The sequence below is a fragment of the Mustela nivalis genome (genome assembly GCF_964662115.1).
Source record: "Mustela nivalis genome assembly, chromosome: 9".
In the NCBI taxonomy this organism is placed as follows: Eukaryota; Metazoa; Chordata; class Mammalia; order Carnivora; family Mustelidae; genus Mustela; species Mustela nivalis.
The window spans coordinates 81507474-81530396 of NC_139028.1; the positions used below are offsets into that span (position 1 = coordinate 81507474).

The 22923-nt window shown below is 39.8% G+C and overlaps 1 protein-coding gene across 2 annotated transcripts in view; it reads left to right on the forward strand.

Annotated features, from left to right (window-relative positions):
• Positions 1 to 22923, forward strand: part of NELL1 (neural EGFL like 1) — an 823138-nt gene that overhangs the window by 605249 nt on the left and 194966 nt on the right. For both annotated transcript variants that reach the window (XM_082747362.1, XM_082747363.1), the window contains exon 15: positions 8536 to 8631. In XM_082747362.1, the coding sequence (XP_082603488.1) occupies positions 8536 to 8631 (96 nt within the window). The remainder of the gene's footprint in view (positions 1 to 8535; positions 8632 to 22923) is intronic.

A 22923-nucleotide genomic window follows, 5' to 3' on the forward strand; every position in this document is an offset into this window, starting at 1 on the left:
GATGTTCTGCTGAATTACTCTTCTTTTTATATATATTTCATCCATTTCTGCATTTCAGAGACTTTAGCTCATGGAACCTCTTCATAATTAAATGTTGACGGTGCCTTCCTAGGGACAAGCCACCGGTCTTATTCTGAATGAAACTGGAATTGCAGGAAAAGAAGGCAATATTGGCAGTCCCAAATCCTTCCTAAGAGCGTGGGTACTTGACGAGGAAGGCAGAGTAGGAGGAGCTCTTCAGTGAAAGAGCCAAAAGCCTGGGTTAGTTGACTACCAGCTCCAGTCACCTCTTCTTCCTCCTCATGGCCTGTCTTCCAGCAAGCTCAGTCCTTCTTTGGTTCCACCAGTGGTGCTCCATGTCTCTGCTCTTCTGTCCGTGCTATTCCTCCCCACCCCTGACTTGACCGTCCTTGGTCCCGTCCTGCCTTACAGGTACTTACTGTTTTTCTGGTTTTAGCTCAGGTATCTGCTGTTGTGTGGACAGACCCCTCTTTGACCTTCTAGGAAGAAGCAGTCCTTTCCTTCTCTCTGCCTCCTTTGAGTTTGTGTCGGTGTTATTGCTAGGATCTGTAAAGCACTACATAATCTGTATAATCCACACCTCAGGGCTTTTGCACTTGCTGTAACCTCTACTTAGAACACTTTTCTGCTTGATGGCTCACTCTTTCTTTGCTTGGGTCTTTACTCACATGTCACCTACTCAGTGAGGCCTTCCATTATCCCCTTGTTTAATTGCAACCTTCCCCATAGGCACAGCCTCCAACTTCCCTGCTCTCTTCTGTTTCTTACTATATTGCCTTTCACATAACTTTGTCACTTGCACATCTATTTTGTTGTTCTGTATCTTCCCCCACTAGAATACAGACCCGTAATATGAAATATTTTAACTAGGGCACTTGGGTGGCTCATTCATTAAGAGGCTGCCTTCGGCTCAGGTCATGATCCTGGAGTCCTGGGGTTGAACCCTGCATTGGTCTCTCTGCTCAGCAGGGAGCTGCTCCCTCTTCCCGTCCCCACTGTTTGTGCTCCCTCTCTCACTGTGTCTCTCTCTGTCAAATAAATAAAATCTTTAAACACAACATTTTATCTATTCTTTGGATTCCCTGGCTCTCAGAATAATCTCTGGCACAGAGGGTGTTCAATCAGTAATTGTTGAATGACAAAATGAAGGATTGTCTTAACTTTTCTAGCCTTTGGCACCGTTGACATTTTGGTCTGGATAATTCTGGCTTTGGGGCTGTCCTGTGCATGCAGGAAGTTCAGTGGTAGCATCCCTGCTCTCTACCCACTAGTATGGCCACCAGTGGCACTTCGCCATTTGTGATAAATGAAAAGATCTCCAGACATTGTCATATATCCCCTGAGGTGGGGAGAATTGCTCTCAGAGAGAACCGCTGTAATAAACTTGCAGCTTCTGGAGAACAGGGATCATATCTTATTAGAGTATCTAGTGTCTTAATAGGTAGTAAATGTTTGAGACATTTTAAAAACAGAATTGATCCGACACAGTCAAATGGTCCTCTCAAATTTCATGATACAGTTCATGACACAAAACTGTCTTCTGAAACATTGTTTTCTCCATATAATTAATTTACAAAAAAAAATAGAAGTTTAGTATCACCAGAGCTCCAGATGATATATAGAGGAAATCATATTTGCAAAAATAATATGACCCTGGTCCTTAAGAATCTCACAGTCCAGTTAGAGAAGCATATGTATAGCACCCCCTCCAAAAAATGGAAAAGGATGCACTATCTCTTTATTCAGCCTGTGCCATTCGCATCGAATTTATCCTCTGTAACAGATTTTCTATGAAGACCCATAGAGTGAATATTTTGACTTTCCAGACCAGAGGGTGTCTGTTGCGACTACATCTGCAGAAAATAACAGCATTACAGACATTGTCTTATATCAGTGTTTCTAAAGCTAAGACCAGAATCTCAAGACTAACCTAAAAGTGACTGTTCCCCCCACACCATTGCAGAATGCTGCAGACTAGAAGAATACAGTGATTAGCAAGGCTGTATGAAACAAGGGCACAGTTTAAACTGCAGCCTTAGTGGGCTGGGGAAGCAAATCATTGGATCATAGCCATATTTTATAAATGATAGAAAATATAGTACAATACAAGGTGATGCAATGAAGGCAATACAATAGAAAATATCAAAATGTGTTACACAGACTAAGTCAGTCTTCCGTTACTGGTTGTGTATATGTGAAGGCTTATGATAGAAAACTTATTTCTTACTGTTGAGTAAAACAAGATTAGCAAAACATGATCTTAAGTCAAATAACTACAATGATGGACAGAACAAAAGTCTGTATGCGGATAACCAGGCAGGACAGTGCTATGCCTGAAGGTCACTAACAAATCCAGGAAGTGGACGGGAAATGGGAAGATGGAGAGGATGGGTCACAGATTCTAAAATGCTCCTGCTGGCCTGCGTGGCTTCCTGCATTCTCTTATGCTGTCCGGTCTCTGACCTTGATGTGAGTTATAAATATTGGCTCATTTTCATCTTCTGTTCAGTACCTTTCCACAGGACAAACCTTGACCTGCCCTGCCCTTTTCCCTCTGATTCTCTGCTTAGCAAAAATCCCATTCATTCTTCCAGACCCAACTCAAATGCCAGCTCTGTTGAAAAGCTTTGCCCTAAGCCTACCAGGCATAATTTATCATGTTCTCCTCCATGTTCTCTCAGCACTTTATTCATACTGCTATAGTAGCATTTATCATGTTTTACGATGCTTGGTTTTATATGTGCCGCTCTCTGTCTCTGGCTTATGAACTTCCTGGGGATGGGGACCATCTCTCACCTCGTTGTAGGCTTCTCAGTATCCAGCATATCATCTGCACATGGTAGGTGGACAAGCCCCACGTGGATGGCTTAGAGAGGTGGTTGATGTGGGACCCGAAACCCAGGGAACCGCTTTATAACATTGTGACCTTCCCCTTGTCTAAGCCAGCTTTCTCATCTGACAGTGATAATAGCATGTCTAATGCACTGGGCTGCTGTTGTTAGCATGAAAGGGAATATTGTCTGTAAAGTACATCATAGGTCTTCCAAAAATGGGATTCACCATTACTGTTGTTAATATTATTACAGTTGATAAGGGGTTTGCAAAGGGGTATTGGAATTGTGGGTACAAACATAGATGGTACGAGGGATGGAAGGTGATTTGGGGCTAATAATGAAATACTAACTTATGTAATAGACTGTGTGCTTGCAACCAGAATGATATGAAAATTGAGAGTTGTAGACATCTAGATGTTTGGTTTGATGTATCAGACAAGCCACCTGGTGAGAGATTTAAGTTGAGAGTAGAGGCCAGTCTATCTTTTCTCTTTATTTTAAACTGTTTTTTGAGGGGAGAAATTGGGATGGGAGAAATGGAAAATAATGGGTTAAAATAACAGAATTTTGCTCCTGTGGACACCTAGTAGACTTAAGTAGTGTGAAGTTGGAACACACTTCCTCACTCTCAACACTATTGACATTTGCGGTCAGATAGTTCTTTGTTGGGCAGGGTCAACCTATGCATTACAAGATGTTTAGCAACATCCCTGTCCTCTACTCACCAATTGCCATTAGCACGCTGATCCCACCTGCCATCTTCTGAGGATGAAAAATATTTGAGGGTGTCTTTGATGGACACATACCATGTGCTGAAAGAGGTGAGCAATCAACCAAAAAGCAAACATGGAGGTGATATCCCCTTTGTTATTGACAGAACTGGGTTAAAGAACATGAGTTTCAGTCTATAACAAGCTAGTTTGCTAAGAATGAACACAGAATTTAAGGCCGACTTACCAATCACATCCCAGGGAGGAAGGTGTCATTCAGGAGATAAGGAAAATTGATTCCGTCTGAAGGCAGCTTACTCACAAGAGAGATGCAGGGTGGCCATAGAGTTATGCTGGACATGAATAGATTTTAAATATCTCCTTCCCCCTCACCTCCTGATTTTTGGATTTTAGGTTCACATAATCAACTTAATTTAGGACCATTGGTCCATGGTGGTCAGCTATCATTTACTTACATACCTCAGTGGTTATTTTTAAATGATGTAATTCACATCTAGTAACGAATTATCTAGAATAAAACTAGAAGTGTAAAAGTTACATACTTCTAAACATACAGTGCTTCTCTGCCTAGTCTCCTGCTTCTCCCACCTGAGAATCATCATCCTGATACATATTCTTTCTAAATTTACCAATGGAATTTAAATCCTTTACCTCCACAGGGCAGAGTGAGCAGTGCTAGCAAGAGAGGTCAGAAATGAACTTAAGGAGAGAAGCAAAGGGTTTCCTTTTAACAGATGGTGCTAAGGCATGTTTGTTTTCTTTTATTTTGTCAGGATACAGGGTATCCCTAGAAACGAAATATATGCCCATAGAACTTTAAGAGGATCCTGCAAAGTGTCTAGAACTTGAAAGGTTGTTACTTTTTATTGGTGTAAAACTATTTTTGTCAAACTGAACACATGATGATGATACTAAACATCTACAGACTGGTGTCTGCAAACCCACATTCTCATTTTGTTTCCCTTAATGCCCAAGTTTTGTTTCCCATGCTGAGAATTGTTGCCTGAAAACAAGTAGTCTGTCTGTGGATTAATGCTTCTTCAATTTTGAGTTTTCTGATTTTATTTTCATGCACAAGGCAGAGTCCTTTTCAAAATAGAACAATACCATTTCAGAGTTGATCCAGTGCTGCATCTCCCCCAGGGTAATACATTAATAACAAATGACACTGTGATGACCGATTCAGGTTCATAATTCCATTGTATATTTGCAGTCTATTCAAGACATACTTCAGAATTAGGAAAGTGGTTGGCAAAAGAGCCACATACCCATGATGCCTGAGTTTTTCCAAGTTTGCAGAGGAGCTGTGGCTCCAAGTTCCATTGCAAACCATATGATACTATGTCATCTAGTCAAGGATAGAATGACAGTGAGCCCTCATTAAAGAATAAGCTCCACTGCATAGGGATCTTTTCTAAGTCACTGCTACATCTCCAGGATGTAGCACACAAACCGGTGCATAATAGTATTGCTATTTGGGAAAACAGACTCCTGGTGATGAATAAGAATCAGGTCTAGTTCTTGAGCATATCACACCTGCCATGCCCTGTGCTGGGTGGTTTACATTGGTAATTGAATTGAACCTTGCACAGCATGGACGTTATTATTGTTACTTTATTCTTGAGGAAACTGAGGTCCACAGGAGTGAAATAATTCGCTGTAGGTGACACAGCTAATAAATCCAGAACAAGGACTTGAGCCATGTAATTCTGCCATCCTATCTTCTCATAAAGTAGAAAGAAATGTGATGGTGACTTGGCTTCTCATTTCAGTTATGCCACCAACAAAGTAATGCTGCACCAAATTGTAGGTCCTCTTGAGTATCAGAATTGTTTTCTTTGAAATGCTAGGTTGATAGTTGAGGAAGAAGAACCAGATATAAACAATCTATTCACAACCTGTAGTTTAGGATACCTGTGTATTTGGATATCTTAGAAGGTATTCAAAGAAAACTTGAGTTGATCTTGAGTTCACATTTTGGATGGCATGCTTCCTTATTTGCTTTTGTGTTTTGTTTTTCAAAGTACTATGTCATATTCTGTGAGGTTCGAGTAGGTAATGAATTTCTTTTTTATCCAGGATAATTGCCATTTAAAAATCACACATGCCTGGATTTGGTCAATCATGATGAGACTCGGCCAAAAATGGAGATCAGATAAGATGTACATGAACTTGAGCAACTCCCTGTTTCCCTTCGCTTTCATGTTACATATGCGATTTGGTATATTTTTGCTTTCAATATATAATTCATTTCCTTAGCCATTATGGAACTATTGAAAAAAGAATAAGGCTTCCCATGTGAATGTTGGATTGCAGATTAGTCTGCACTATAACATATAAAGAAAAGGCAAGACTTTGTAGCCTTTGAGCAAAGAAGCCTTTGCTTAAATCTTGAGCTCTGCTGCTTTCCAACTGTATGGCCTTAGTTGGGGTATTTCATTTTTGAGCCCCAGTTTTACCTTTTTTGTAAAAGAAATAGTAACACCTACCCAATAACATGATGTTAAGGGCCATTACTAGTATTAGAAATTAAAGCATAAATAACAAGGGATGCCTTTCACCCATCGTTGGTGAAGCCGAACACCTTGTCAGATGGGTTTGTATTGTCTGGGTGTTAGATGATTTGTCCTTGTCCCGTGTTTCACAGCCGTGACATTATTGCTGTCAAATAAATTTATATAACAAGGTACTTAACACTGTTGTGCCCCACACTATTTAAAGGCCCTTACTATGAATAGTAACTAATTTCACCCTCATAGCACCGTATTTATTATCACATCTATGTTCTTAAAACATCACAAACATCTCATGCTTTCTTCATTTCTTCTTAAGAGTCAAGTCAGTCAGGAACACATGTATTTTGAGATTCATGTATTTTGGATCTGCCGATCTCTGTGTATACATGAGTGTGTGTGCGCATACGTGCACACTCCTCTGGATCAAGTGTTGTTTGTTTCACTAAAGAAACCCAAGCTGCACTTCTTGCTTCTAAACTCATCTTCTTTTGGAGTCACTTGAAACTTTTCCTTACCAGCTTTCCATTTATCATTTTCAGTTTGCAAAACCACTTTATTTTTTTGTTACCAGCTTTGATACAGAGCTATAGGTTAGATACCTTACTTGGAAATGGCAGTCATCAGAGCACACATATGTGATCTTTGGGGACAAGGGATTTTGTGTACACTTGTATGCATATATTTATATACATATTGATTTTTTATTTTTGGTGAACATACCAAGGCAGATTTTGTGTAAATGTTTTTTACAGTCCCAGGGTACTAAGATGTTGGAAAATGGGGAATGGTATTTGGATAGCAAGATATGCACTATCTGTCTGGCAGATGCAAAGGAGCTCACAATTACTAAGCTACAGAATGTTAAATTATCCAGATGATATTAAATGATATGGGAAATGGCAATATTGTGAGAAGTTTGGTGTAGCTGAACTACTGTCAAACTCTCCAAAGACGTTATGTAGCTTTTTAGAGTTAAAGTCATATTATTTGTGTGATGATGGCAAAATATAACCATGGTGTATCTTTCTAGTGTGACATGTTTCTAATTGCAGTTAAAGCCATTTGCTCACCTAGTTCTCACGTGAAAAACAAAACAAATCTGTGGTACCAAGTTGCAGTCATCTTCATTTAGGAGAAATTTTGCAGTTTTGGCATACTAAATTACTGGTTCTCCTACAAGCCTTGAAAATAAATTATTTGGCATGGAAGTGTTGAGGAATTATTAGAACAATAGCTTTCTGATCAGAATAGCCTGCAAAATATAGGTGAATTCATTCAGCAGTGATTTTTAAGCATTGGTTGTGTTCTCAGATTCTGAAATGGTGGTACAGTAGGGAACAAGAACAAAATCCCAGTTTCTTGTCCTGATGGTTCTTACAGTCCAATGGACAAAACAGAAGATGGTAATCAAATACAGGTAAGTGAACAATGGTAGCTAGTACTGCAAAGGAGAGGTTCCCGGAGCTATGTTGTGCTAGTGGGTAAGAGGGAAATTAACCTGGTCTCAGAAGGCTAGCAGGGTAGTACTGAGATGGGGTTAGGATCATTTTTTGATGCTTGTGAAAGGCTTATCAAAGTCCAAACCCTTTGAAACTGCATTTTCACATAGAAGCATTTCCCTTGTGTTAAGTATTTTAACTCTAAGGACAAGGCATCATTTTATTATAGAATCGTTGGAAAATCTTAAATATTCAAAAGTAAGTGTTTAATTAAATGTATGTTATCTAAAATTATACTGAATACCTGGGGTGCCTCAGTGGTTCAGCTGATTAAGCATCCAGCTTTGGGTTGTGGCTCAGAACATGATCTCAGGTCCTCAGATCGAGCCCATGTCCAGCTTGTGCTCAGTGCAAAACCTACTTGAGATTCTCTCTTTCTCTCTCTCTCTCTCTGTCCCTCCTCATGCTTATGTGTCCACACACACGTGTGCTCTCTCTCTCAATAGATAAATAAATAAAATCTTTAAAAACTTATATTGACTACCCAAAATCTTTTAAAACAATATAAGAATGTTTATATTGTAATAAAAGATGTTTGGGGAATAGTTACAAAATAGCATTTAAATTGCCTTTGCCTTTATTCCTACCCTATCCTTTCTAGTTACACAATTTGTCCTATTTGATTTCAAGTATATTAATAACCAGAATAACAACAGTAGTAGCTGCTCATACTATCACTTACACGTGCCAGCCCTGTGTGAAATACTTTATATCTGTTGTTTCAAGTGATCTCGTGTAAATGACTGAAATAGGCATTATGACATTTCTTTCTTTCTGTATACCCAAACTTTTAAATATGTCAACACAGGTATGTATGCTCTATGCACCAAAGAAAGAATTGTTTCAGTATTCACACTATTCACCATGAGTTTCCTTAGTGTCATCTTATCTAAGAATATCTCTTATTCTTTTTTTTTTTTTTTTTTTGTGACAGCATTCTGCCAAGAGGGCTGCAGATATGGTGGAACCTGCGTGTCTCCTAACAAGTGTGTCTGTCCTTCTGGATTCACAGGAAGCCATTGTGAGAAAGGTAACCTTGCCTGTTTTGTTATTTGGTGGGGGGTGCAGAGGGTGGAGAGAGAGAGAGACTTCCAGAGCTAATGGATCTCTTTCTCTAGGTATAGCACTGTAGGTTGACTCAATATGTCCAATTTTGATGGTAGATGAACTTTTCCCAAGGTAGTTTTCTTCTGCTTGCTACATAACAGGCATCTTCTCTTTGAAAATAGGGCTTCATTTGCTCTCCTTCCAGTGTGTCTAATTCAGCAAGGTCTAGTGTTTTCTCCACTTTACTCACCAGTATGCATTTTTAGTGCTAATTAGAGATAAAGCCTCACGAACTGACTTGCCCCACTTATCATTTATTGGGTAGCATCACATGCAACTATTAGAGTTTTAACAATCTGCTGCATCAACGGAATCTAAATTAGAACCACATGCTCCTTGCGTAAAAGCACGTTAAATAACTCCAGCAGGTTTATGGGTGTCCTTGGAATTTTATTCCAATATTGGTTTATTACAAACATTATCATTCATGGACCTGATAATGTAAGCCAATTAGCATCAGTAAGATTCCATTTTGCACCCCTTTCTGTTTGCAGTAAGTGTAATATTTATACTCAGTGCTATTTGGTGAATTCCAGCTCTGTCATTAATTGAAGAGGTCCTCCTACCTTTGTGTAAGTGGAATTTGATAATCAGTGTTAGTTTGCCAGTGTTCGTAATCAATGGAAGCAACAGGTCTATGTCATAGAAAACTAAATATTTCAGTGTATTTGTCCATGAGATTTATTAGGGTAAAACCACTGTACTATATTTTTCTGAGAAGGGGATAAACTTGACACTTAACATAGAATTGCAGAGAAGAGTGGAAATACAATGTTGTCATCATCATTCCTATTATCTGATGAGACAGAGGATGTCTTCATCTAATGCCAAAGATCTAAGCAAAGCTTTTTTTTCCTTCGTGTTTAAAAGTTTCATTTTTTTAATGAGCCTATTTATTATACCCCAAATTGTCCCACATAATTACATTGTGCTACCTATACATTTATAAGGCAGCTTGATCCTTTAAAAAACATGTCAAATTTTACATAAATTATTCAACAAGAAAATCAACGTGTGTGCCATTGTTTCCATATTTTGTGATATTATCAACAAATGAAGTCACATTTATTAAATAATATTAATTGGCTCATCCTTAAAAAGAGACCTGCCAAGCTCTGCTCCTGAGCAGCATGAGAGCATTGCCACATGAAGCTGAAATATTCTTGCCAAAAGCAAAGACATTTAATGGTAACTCAACACACATGCCTTTATTGCAGTACCTTGGATTTTGATTAGGTTTTCTAAAATGAAAAAAAAAAAAAAACCCCAAAAAACAAAAACAAAAAAAAAAAAACAAAGCAAAAACCAAACTAAAGGTTTTGTCTTATTTCCTCTAGAACTGCTGTGTTTCTCTAAAATGAGTCACAGGGATGTGAACGGTGATGGTGATGATGTTGATAATGACTAATGAGAGTCGATTTCTCATGTGGTAGTTAAGTCTCAGGCCTCGTGAATGGATGCGTTCATATGAACAACAAACGAAATTGCTATGGTTGCTACATCTTGATAGATGGCAAACTAAAGCTTTGGCCAGGTGAAGTGATTCTGCAATGCTACAGAGCCAGTGTCAGAACTGAGAATGAAACATAAGTTACATTGTGCAAAGCCTGCCTTATAAGCCCTTGCCTGTGTTTCTCAAGGATAATATGTGGACTTCCTGTTAAAATACAGATTTCTCCACTTCTGCCCCCTATCTGGTGAATCAGAAAGTCTGAGTGGGGAGGGTCCACAAACTTGTACTTGCACCAAACACCTCAGGTAGTAGTAACAACTGGTTTATACATTAAACAACGTTTATACTAAAACAACAATTACATTGTAATTGAGATCCTTAACCAGAACGTCTGTAAAGTTCTTACTCTTTTTACCTTTTAAAGAAATAGGGGAGAGCATTGATCTCTTAGACCAGGGTCTGAGTTAGTGGCAGCTCAGGAAAAATTAATTGTAGTTTCTCATGGCTTGTTCATGAGACCTCTGGTCTTATCTCTTTTCAATAAGTGGTTGGTTGGATCAGTGCTTACATTCTGGCCCATGATGTGGAGCAGGAAAAATAGAGATAAAGGAGAAAATCAAGACCAGAGTGAAAAATAAAACAAGGATTGGTAGGACATGGGTTCCTACATAGATGTTATTAATATAAATGTTGGATTTGAGATTGAGAATTGCATTTTCCTGGGTATGTACACAATTATTGTAGGATTAAAACAAACAAACAAACAATGTTTCTCCACATGTGATGCTCTCTCCCATCAGTAGCACAGCCATTCCATTTGATACTGGCCAGTAGTCTAATTCTGCAAGACTTTTTTGTAGAATAAAGTACACATTTTCCAGTCACTTGTATGTAAGGGATGTAGATGAATTGTAGGCAAATACTGAAAACCTATGCCATACCTTATCTGAATTATTTTGTCATGTTGCTCATTAAGAAAAACATCAATTCTGTTTTCCACTGAATAGTGATATGGATACCTTGAGTCTTAGAGTGTGAGTGAAAAATACAAATGCATTATGAATGTTTCATAGCATGATTAGACTAAATCTTTAATTGGGTTTCTTTCAATTTCAGGGCTAATTAAATGGTCTCATTTGATCTATGTAGAGTTCACTTATGTTTAGTCTTAAAATGTTTCCCATGGCCCCCCTGGTCATTGGTTTTACGCATTGTGACATTCAGCATTTTAGAATACATGCACATTTAGTTAAATCTTGGAAATCATTTGTTAAAGAAAATGCATATCTAGAATTTAATGAGGTTAAAACAGCCACCTGTGTTTGGTATGTAACACAAAAGTGAACAGCTCAGATGAGAAATCAAAGAGGTACACTAAATCCAAAAATAGGTCACATATCATGAAACAGAGCATCGTCTTCTGAGAACTGAATGAGATTAAGTTTTCTACTTGGTATTAAGGAAATTTGCAATCAAGAACAAGTAGAGATTATTATGTACAAGGTATCAAACTAGGTCTAATTAAGGGTTTCTTAACCTTGACAATATTGACTTTGTGGACCAGATAATTCTCGGTTGTAGAGGGCTATCCAGCATCACCAGATTCTATACCCACTAAATACCATTAACTGTGTCATCCCCAGTTATGACAAGCAGAAATGTCTCTTGACATGGCCAAATATTCCTTGGGAGGCAGAAGTAATTCCTCTGGACCACACAAGGTTTAAATGTAGCATTTAGGGCATGTGGGTGGCTCAGTGGGTTAAGCCGCTGCCTTCGTCTCAGGTCGTGATCTCAGGGTCCTGGGATCGAGCCCCGCATCATCAGGCTCTCTGCTCAGCGGGGAGCCTGCTTCCTCCTCTCTCTCTGCCTGCTTGTCATCTCTCTCTGTCAAATAAATAAATAAATAAATATTTAAATGTAGCATTTAAAAAAGTATTTTAGGGACGCCTGGGTGGCTCAGTTGGTTAAGCGGCTGCCTTCGGCTCAGGTCATGATCCCGGCGTCCTGGGATCGAGTCCCACATCGGGCTCCTTGCTTGGCAGGGAGCCTGCTTCTCCTTCTCCCTCTGCCTCTGCCTGCCACTCTGTCTGCCTGTGCTTGCTCTCGCTTCTCTCTCTATGACAAATAAATAAATAAAATCTTTAAAAAAAAATAAATAAAAAAATAAAAAAGTATTTTATAAAAATGGTTATGTTGTGTGTATACATAGGTATATGTACATATGAGCATATGTATGCACATAGACACATACATTTTAGGGAAATGTATCAGTGTTAGTTGATAATACAAAAATTACAAGCATTTTTTTTTTTTTTTTGCTAGTGGAACATTTTAAAGCATTTTTTGAGCATTTTTTAGAAGTGCTTAGAGTTGCTATAATTTAGAACATTCCTGACATCCGTGAGCCAAAGACTGGCCGATAGCTATCGTATGTTATGTGAGGCACACCTTGTTATGGTCCTATGAACCAGGTTGATATGCAAGCTGGGAGAGTTCTCTGTCCATTTTCTACCAGTGACATTGTAAATATGTGAATGCTTCAACCCCACCCAGGAAGCATGTGACCCAAACCCTTGTGTTCTCCTGAAGGAAGAGGAAATTCTCTATTCTTTTCTTCTTTTTTTCTTCCATCAATCTTCCTTCCTTCCTTCCTTCCTTCTTCCCCTCTTCCCTCCCTTTCTTTCACTCTCTCGCTCTTAGAAAATATGTGCATAGACAAACTGGGGAAGGGCCAGGCAGAGGGAGAAAGACAATCCTTAAGCAGGCTCCACACCCAGGGTCTGCATTGGACTTGGGGGCTCAATCTCATGACCCTGAGATCACGACCTGAGCTGAAATCAGGAGTCAGACACTAAACTAGTTGAAACACCCAGATGTCCCTATTCTTTTTTCAGTTTTAAAAGGAAGTTGTCAATAGATGTAGTAAGATAATGTCTCATAGTAGAAAACTTAGATACACATGTTTTAAATGGAATTTTCTCTAAAATGATCTATCTCTGCCAATACTAGGCAGTCACTTTTAGTAGGAGTTTTGACTAGGATGTAAATGCTGATGTTCTCTGTGGTGGTACACACAAGACAGCTAATTTTACTGCATTTCCCTATTTGTATATCCCATGAATTCTAAATGGTATAAATTCGTACAGTCATAAGCAACATCTTGGGATTCAGACAGTGAGAACGGGGCCGTACTCGTCAAACTATAGGCTAGACCATAGTGTAATGTAAAAAACTGGGGAAAAAATATACTGATATTATAAAAATAGCACACCTCGACCTTTTCCCACATAACTTCCGAAATGGGTTCCTTCTTTGTAAATATTATTCATTTAACTCACACAAGCTTTGAACTCTCACAATCTGCAGGCCTTTCCAAAGCATATTAAGAACCTGGTCAGGAATATTCAGGGAAATCTATAAATAGCCAAAAAAAAAAAAAAAAAAAAAAGCTTGATAGCATTATCCATTGGCAGTATAATTTCCAGTAGCTATTGTTTTCTTATTTTGGTTATCTGGATTTTCTCATATAATAAATATTATTTATGTTTATTTTAAACTTGTAAAAATCATTACTTACTACAAAAAACATAAAAACTCACAAAAAGGACTGGATTTTTCTTAGGTCTTGGAGCTCTTTTAACTCTGCCTTAAAAGGGAGTGACTTTTTGCCGGATAAGTTATTCTGTTCTTTTCCCTGTGCCTCCAGGACTTGCAGATACATAGACAGAGAGGGTAGCAGCTTGCCCCGAGTATGTTATCCATCCCCCAGGTAAAAAAAAAGTTCAGAAACAAAGACTTCTATATTTTTCCAAATTTTAAATACTGCTCCAGTTTGGAGAGAGCTATACTGGCGTTCATCTATATGCATTTTCTCTGTCCTCCCTTGTTTCAGGGAAACACTTTAAGAGCTTTTAAGAAGGTGAATAGTAGTTCTCTTCTGTAAACGGAGAAGAGAATACTTCTTTTTCCTCTCCAGGTATCACAGAAAGGCATGTGGGAAAAGAATGAGCGCAAATGTGCCTGTTCAGAATCCTAGCAGTTGGGAAATTTATTGACCTTCTCTCAGCCGGAGCTTTCTCTGGTGGTCTGGCACGTGGCTGAGAAAATGGCAGCTTCCGTTTCTCAAGTTGCTGCCGTCCTGCAACCAGTAGGTCCTGGCATCAGCAGTGCTTTTGTGGCATCATTTAAAAGGGAAATATGAGGATTTGATGTTTCTCTGAGTTGACCCCAGAAAAAAAAAAAAAAAAAAAAAAAAGAATGCACACAGATGCTCTGTTAAAATTTCATTCAAGTCATCTGAGTGTGAATTTGCTTGAGGAGATGTGTCCTGCTCTGGATATTTCCAGAAGTAGAGAGTAGGAGAGGAGAGGCATTGCAGTGGAGGAGAAGAGGAGCCCAGACCTACCCACACTGAGTTCATCCACTTCGAGTATCTTGTGTGGCACCTTCTTCTTGTCCTCGGCTCCATCCACTCAACTTTTCTTCTTTCAGCGATGGTGGAGAAATTGGGCCAGAGGTCCAACGCACTTCCCCATGGCTCCAACATGGGATGGCCACGTAATCCTCAGAGCTGCTTGGAGCTATTTCAAAATGCTATCCTTGACCTGCCAAGATCACCATTTTGCCAGATTTCTGGCATGGGGAAAATACCTCCAGCCATTTTTCATTCTCATCTCCTTGGGACAGAGCATGTTTTCAACTCATTTCAGTACAACTGTAGGGAGTGATACCTTTTGCTCACAAGCTGGGACTTGGACTATACATTAGGGATGCAGCCGGGGGTGGGGAAGAGGACTGGACTAAAGAACAGAGGTCTGAGTTCTGATACTAGATGTGCCTCATGAACTATTTAGCCTCTGCCAAGTGAAATTTGCAGGAAGCTACCACCCATCTATTATGAGTCCCCCAAAGTTTGCATTTGTTACTTCTTGTGAGGCAGCTAGTTTCACACTATGGAACACGTATGAAGACATGTACGCATGTTAATCAGCCAGGCTTTAGTGGAAGTGAGGTTCTAAACCATGTATGGCTGAATCCAAAGTCCATACACCTTCCCTGCATGGTTGGAATGCACCTAAACCAAACAGGTTCTATAGAAGACCAAATACATCATGTTCTCCTATAACGAATGAGCCATAATTTCCTACTTCATGATGTGCATTGTTTTTTACATATTCCTTTCAACATCTTCGTTGTGCCTAAGGCAGGAAGAGAGTAAACAAAGTCAGGGTTGAGAGCGCAGTCTCTGAAGCCACACTAGCTCATTTTAAGACGGGGTTTCAGAACCTGCACGATGGGATCAGATACCTGTAACGTTTCTAAGCCACTAAAAATTTTTTTTATAATATTATGATGAGATTAAATGAAATCATCTATTTAAATCACTTGGTAGAGTGCCTGGCATACAAGAGATGTCTGGAAATGATATCTATTGTTAATTCTGTTCTCAGTTTACCAGGTGATAAAGTTGAGGCTCAGAAATTGTCGGCTAGGGGTGCCTGGGTGGCTCAGTGGGTTAAAGCCTCTGCCTTCGGCTCAGATCATGATCTTCAGGGTCCTGGGACAGAGCCCCGCATCACATCTGGATCTCTGCTCAGCAGGGAGCCTGCTTCTCTTCCTCTCTCTCTGCCTGCCTCTCTGCCTACTTGTGATCTCTGTCAAATAAGTAAATAAAACCTTTAAAAAAAAAAAAAAGAAAAGAAATCGTAGGCTACTTCCCCAAGGACATTCAGCAGGTAAATGATGGAGCCATGCCTTATGTTCCTCTGCTGCCACCAAGGTCTCTAGTCTTTCTGCCAGCTCTTATGGCCTTGCAGTGTACCATTCAATTGTAAAGTGGTTTTATTCATGTTGTCTTTGCCAATTCATATTCTCTCTGGTCCCATAAACATTTTATATAATTTTGTATCAAGCGAACGCATATTAATTTATGCACCAGAGTTTTGCTCTGGGGATAGAGTAAGTTAATTCACCTGAAATAACAGCATGTGTAACCTAGATACCGTTCTTGGGAATAATGTTTTCTTGCTCTTGTTTATTTCCCATTTGTTGGAGTTGAGATTGAAGGTTTAACACCATGTTCTCACCATATTATTGATAGCATAGGTAGCTTTGTACCTAGGTGAGGGGAGACCTCATCCAAAACACTACCCAGTGTTCTTTCTACAAATGTTTCCTTACCCCTTTCTTGATTCCCCAGATTCACATAGAAAAACAACATCCAGACTCTCAGTTTGGCACCAGGAAGCCTGGACGCTCTTCCCAAATCCCACTCTTGACCAGCTATGTGTTGGTGGCATCCGTTTTTCTGTATAACATGGAAGTAATCATCTTAGAAAAATCATAGTATGGTCTGATCTCATTCATCAAACTTCCCTAGGCATTTCCACTGAGAGAATAATCAGAGATAGATAAATGACTGGGGTTTGAGGATATACTTAAAACCTTTATGGCATTTTAAATAACAATACATTGCAAGCAACCCAGATTTATAACAATAGAGAATTAGTAGAATAAATTAAGGGCAATGATTGTATGGAACCTTTAAAACCTATGGAGAAAGACTTTCATGAGATGGGAGATACAGTGCAAAGTTAAGAATATATAAACTCTGGAATCAGACTGTCCAATTTTACTCTTGTTCTATTATCTTGGGAAGTTACTTCAGTCTTTTGTGCCTAAGTCTCCTGATTTAAAAAATGAGAATAAGAAGAATACTGCCCCACTGGAGAGTATTTCTAAGATTTCCTGGATCTGGGGAGCACTCTCTAGGCATTAGAACATTATGAAGTGAAAATGGCATGTTCAGTATGAGTCTGGTTTTTATGCACAGACACACATGCACTACACACAGAGAAAAAATTGCCGAGACGATGTTGATCTCACTATGGCTTATAAGGTCCTTGTGTTATTTGGGAGCTTTCAAAAAAAGTTGTTGTTTTTTTTTTCCCAAAAAAAAGTCTCAGTTAAGCAACTAAATCAATATTGTATTAACGCTAAGTAAAAGGTTTATACTGCCCCCACTCATCAGCCTACCTCAGTCTTTGCAAAGTGAGAAGCAACTGTGGACAGTCGCCCCCCCGCCTTTTTTCTTTCAATACCCTGTTTTAAAATTCACAGGTGTCCTGACTGTTACCCACAGTGAGAGTTTTATTTTGTTTTGTTTTGTTTTTAAAGATTTTATATATTTATTTGACAGAGATCACAAATAGGCAGAGAGGCAGGCAGAGAGAGGGGGAAGCAGGTTCCCTGCTGAGCAGAGAGCCCAGTGTGGGGCTCGATCCCAGAACCCTGAGATCAGGACCTGAGCCGAAGGCAGAGACTTAACCCACTGAGCCACCCAGGTGCCCCAGAGTGAGAGTTTTATGGGAAAGAGGATAAGGCCTCATAGAACCAGTGCGTTGGTGGTCTTCTAGCATTGAGGTCTTCTGGATAGGAGACTTGCAGTGGCTGGTTCTTGCTTCATGAGGTGCTTTGACAGTGTCTTCAGTCACTAGGGATGAAGTTCCATTGACATGGACAATCCTTTCCTCCTTCTGTAGCTCTAAGCTTGCGCAGGTCCCCTCCTCTGTTGTGGCCCTGGAAGATTCACAGATGATTAGGTGGAGACTCTGATGGTGCTTTTGTAGGATCCCTACAAAGTAGATACTTTTCCCCACCATCATTCCAACTGCAGCCTTCTCTTAATGTGGTTTTGATTGTTTAGTTTTGCTCTGCCATGTGGCCAAGGCAGCCACAGATCCAGGTGTGAACCTTTAGATTTCTGGGGTATGAATCAACTATCAGTTGCCGTGTCCTTCACTGTCCAGAGTGGCTGTGCTTGAAGTCTGTCATCTTTAGATGAATTTTCAGAGGAAGATCTTCCCTCTCTTTCTATTCCCCCCAACCCCGTAAAAATAAGTCACCTAGAACAGTCAGCATGCTCACCAGCTTTCTTTTTATATCTTTTAATTTTTTTTAATGTTTATTAACATATAATGTATTATTTGCCCCAGGGGTACAGGTCTGTGAATCATCAGACTTATACATTTCACAGCACTCACCATAGCACATACCCTCCCCAATGTCCATCACCCAACTACCCTCTCCCTACCCTGCCATCCCCCAGCAACCCTCAGTTTGTTCTGTGAGATGAAGAGTCTCTTACGCTTTGTCTCCCTCCCAATCTCATCTTGTTTCATTTATTCCTTTCCTACCCCACAAACCCACCACAATGCCTTGCAATGTCCTCATATCAGGGAGATCATATGATAATTATCTTTCCTTGATTGACTTATTTCGCTCAGCATAATACCCTCTAGTTCCATCCACATTGTTGCAAATGGCAAGATTTCATTTCTTTTGATGGCTGTATAGTATTCCATGGTGTATATATACCACATCTTCTTTGTTCTTTCATCTGTTGATGTACGTCTAGGTTCTTTCCAGGGTTTGGCTATTGTGGACATTGCTGCTATAAACATTCGGGTGCATGTGCCCCTTCGGATCACTACATTTGTATCTTTAGGGTAAATACCCAGTAGTGGAATTGCTGGGTCATAGGGTAGCTTTATTCTCAACTTTTTGAGGAACCTCCATGCTGCTTTCCAGAGTGGTGACACCCCTTGCATTGCCACCAACAGTGTTGGAGGGCTCCTCTTTCTCTGCATCCTCGCCAGCATGTGTTGTTTCCTAACTTGTTAATTTTAGGCATTCTGACTGGTGTGAGGTGGTAGCTCACTGTGGTTTTGATTTGTATTTCCCTGATGCTCAGTGATGTGGAGCACTTTTTTCATGTGCCTGGCCAACCAGCTTTCTTTAATAAAATCCTTCCTTTGGGCCTTGTCCACATACCTTGCTGAATTTCTAGGCCTTTGTTTACAAAGCTAGAAGGTGGTTAATGGTTAATACAGGTACAACTGACTTTTGAAAGTGATACAAAATAATCTAGCAGCCAGTTTTGGAAGGCAGGTATCCTTAATACATTATCATCTGCCAAATGTCTGACATGGCACAACCCAGTTCACTCTATTACATTCGAGTTTAGTAAATGCATGGTAAATGAATAAGTGAACGAGTACAGGGAAAGACCTTCCTTTTCACATGGTCCACTCTTTTCATTTTGTAAATCACAAGTTCTAATAACTCCAATTGAAATCTAATTTAAAAGACACCCAAGTCAAAGCTCATTATATTGGGGGTGGAGGACAGAAATGCCATTAGTATAAAAATTCGGTGTATTTTCAGTAGCTTTATCAGCATGCCTTTCCAGAAAGCAAAGTGAAGGGAGCCAATCTTTTGAATAGATTGGTTTTCCCCATCAAATACATGAAGGCAGTTAGGTATTACCTTGTCTAGTTAGTAAAGCAGAAAATAATTCCTGACTATTTATATGACAAGCAGTTCTTGCTCCCCACCAGGAAAGCTCACACTATTGAACTATGAAAGTGAGGAGTTTGGTTCATTTTTAATCCTGTACCCTGGGGAATACAAACACCACCATAACTTGAAGCACTGTGGCCCACCAGAAAGGAAGGCCAAGTGTCTGTGAAAATATGACCAACACTAATCCAGAATGGCAAACTTTCCCTAGTAACTAGTATCTAAGAATTCTTTGTATCCCAGAATATATACTGCGCTATAGATCACGTGGAAAAAGACTAATTGAAGCCAACAGACTGACGGAGAGGGAATATAACTCTTGCGATTTGCATCACTCTCTCCTAATAGAAGCCACTGATTGGAAAAGGTAGTTGCCTGAAAATGTTCACTCAGGCCCAAAATATGATAAATCAAACATCAAAATGTATGGATTCATTCTGGTAATGGTTGAAGAGATAAGCAGTTTCTGGCTTGGTGGGATAATATGATTTTAAAGCATTCTCCAGTTTAACAGAGACCTTAAAGTTATCTGAGGGTGGCCATGGTTTCAGCTCAAGTCGATTGAGCCCATGAGGGGACACTTTATCTTATAAGCACTGACTGAGGAGGTGCTAAAACGTTTTCTTATCATGATTTTATTTTGTTACAGAATACCTTGCTAAGAAAACCTTTCATTACCTTCTCAGTGCTTATGAGATAAAGGTAGATTCCATGGCCTGATAGGTAAAGACCTCTGTGGCTGGTCTCTGCCTACCTGTCTAGCATTACCTCCTCCTTCTCCTTCACATAATCTACATCCCTGCCTATTTGAAACTACTTCTGGCCACTGAAATGCACCTTTTATCTATTTAGTTTTACCAGTCTCTGAGCTTTTGTTTGTAATGTTCACTCTGCTGGTAACATATAGACTTAGATGTTGATCACAAATATATGAGATTAATTTAAAACAATGGAAAAGAGTGGATATTGAGGGTCTACAATAATCTAGAATACCTCTGATCCTTCTCCCTCTCACATATGGTCTTTCTTGTTGGTCTTCCACTTGATGGCAGGGTCTATCTTTTCATATCCCCTGGATCAATATCTTTTTATTTTTTTAAGATTTTATTTATTTATTTGACAGAGATCACAAGTGGGCAGAGAGGCAGGCAGAGGGAGAGAGAGAGGGAAGCAGGCTCCCTGCTGAGCAGAGAGCCTGATGCGGGACTCAATCCCAGGACCCTGGGATCATGACTTAAGCTGAAGGCAGAGGCTTTAACCCACTGAGCCACCCAGGTGCCCCCCTGGATCAATATTTTGAAATCATCCTTGACTTTTGTTTTTCAGTGCATATCTAAATCTTTGCTTGGCCTCCAAAATATATCTAGAATCTAAACTATACATCTCTACTGCAATCACTCTTGGACGTGACATCATCATCATCTCTAATCCAGACAAATGTGAAAACCTGACTTACCTTCCTTCCACTGTGATGCAATTATTGTCAACTTTCAAGAAAATAATCAAAGGGATGTTAATAAATAATTTAGATCTAGTCATTCTTCTGTCCCAAATCCTCTATGGCTCCCTGTTTTCACATGCAGTCATTACAATTGCCTGTGAGACTACACGCCCTGCCTCCCCCCGACCGTTACCTATCTACCCCCTTCGATTCAGATTGTTCCCCCTCACTTGTATGCCATCTTTTCCAATCATTATAGTCTCCTTGATTTTCTGAGAACACAGTAGTCCTCTTTCCTTTACTCTGGTCTGCTTAGAATTTTCTGCTTTCTCATGTTATGTATTTGGTCAAGAGTTATCTCCTCAGAGAGACCCTCATCCCTAACTAAATAATACATGTCCTGGAGAGTCTGGGTGGCTCAGTCAGTTGTGTCTGACTTTGGCTCAGGTCATGATCCCAGACCTGGGATCCAGCCCCATGTCAGGCTCTGTGCTCAGTGGGGAGTCTGCTTGTCCCTCTGCCCTTCCCCCTCCCCACCTCTTGCTCTCAAACAAATAAAATCTTCAAATAAAATAATTTGTGTCCTCCTCCTGGTCACTGTTTTACTGTCTTCAAAGCCTTTATCACTCTCTGACATGATCATGCTTCTTTTTATATGGTCTGACAGCCTACCCAGTAGTATTTAAGCTACATGAGGAAAGGGCTTTTTGTCTTACTGCCAATGTGCCGTTAGTACCCAGAAGAGTGCCTGGCACACAGCAGTTGGCCAAAAACATTTTGTGAATCAATAGATAGTAAGGATCTCTTAGTTTTTGTGGTAGTCTCCAAAGACACAACACTGTCATCATGGTATATCTTGGGAAGAATAAGAAAATTACTATTGTAAGTCACATACCTTCATCCCTGATATTTTTAGGTCATATGTAGTCAGAGTTGCCCTTGGTTTCCCTTTACTCTCACTTTTCCATTCAGTCGATCATTGCAGTCTTTTTTTTTCCCCCTCTATCCACTGCCTTGTCTACATCATTGGAATGGTTTTTACCTGGAATGACTAGAAGTCTGTAGACCCCAAGTCCAGTTCTTCCCTCAGAAAACAAATTTCTTCCTGCATCGCAGCCAGGATCAACCCTATAAAATATGAATATAATCACATTAGTTCTGTGCTGAAAACCTTAAATGGTCTCCAGTACCTTTGGTTTAAACCCCAGCCTCCTTTCAGTAACATAGCTGACTCACTCTGAGCCACGGCCCTATTCAGTGTTAGGGTTAATCCCTTCCCACCCTGAAATTCTTCAGATTTTCTCAAAGCAGTAATCTTTTTACCTCAGGGCTCTGCCTGTGGCATTTGCTCAAGATGGAACCCTTTGCTTACTTTCTCCACTTTCCTTCTTACCCCACCACATCTAGTCCCCAGCTTCCCCTGTTCTCTCACACAGATCTTAACTTAAGCTGTTGTTCAGAGGTATTTTCCAACTCCTTAGTCAAGGTCAGTCCCCTTCCAGCATGCTCTATATTGACCTGGGTTTCCGATTCCTAAAATGTGTCATGGATGAGTGCCTGTTGACGTGTTTTCTCTCCCCTTTCTTCCTACCACCCATCCCTGTAGCATAGCTGACAGAGTTTAACTTCTCTCACCTGCCTCCCCCAACCTACAAAGTATTAACTTGATAGAGTAATTATCTCACAGTATCTCCAAATCAAAATGATATGTGTCCTAATCACTTTTCCTTCATCCCTGTCTTGCTGGTCCTGTTCTTCTCATGAACAAGGTGTTAATGATAAGAAATATAAATAAGATCATATTTATACCACGTTTCTGAATGACAAAAGCACTAGCATCTTTGAAAAAAACTTTGATACGTAAACTAGGTGGTTCATTTTTGGATAAGTGAGTTCCTCCTTCCTCCTTGGACTGTTAGAGCACATCCCTGACCCTACTAAGTGTAGCCAGATACGGT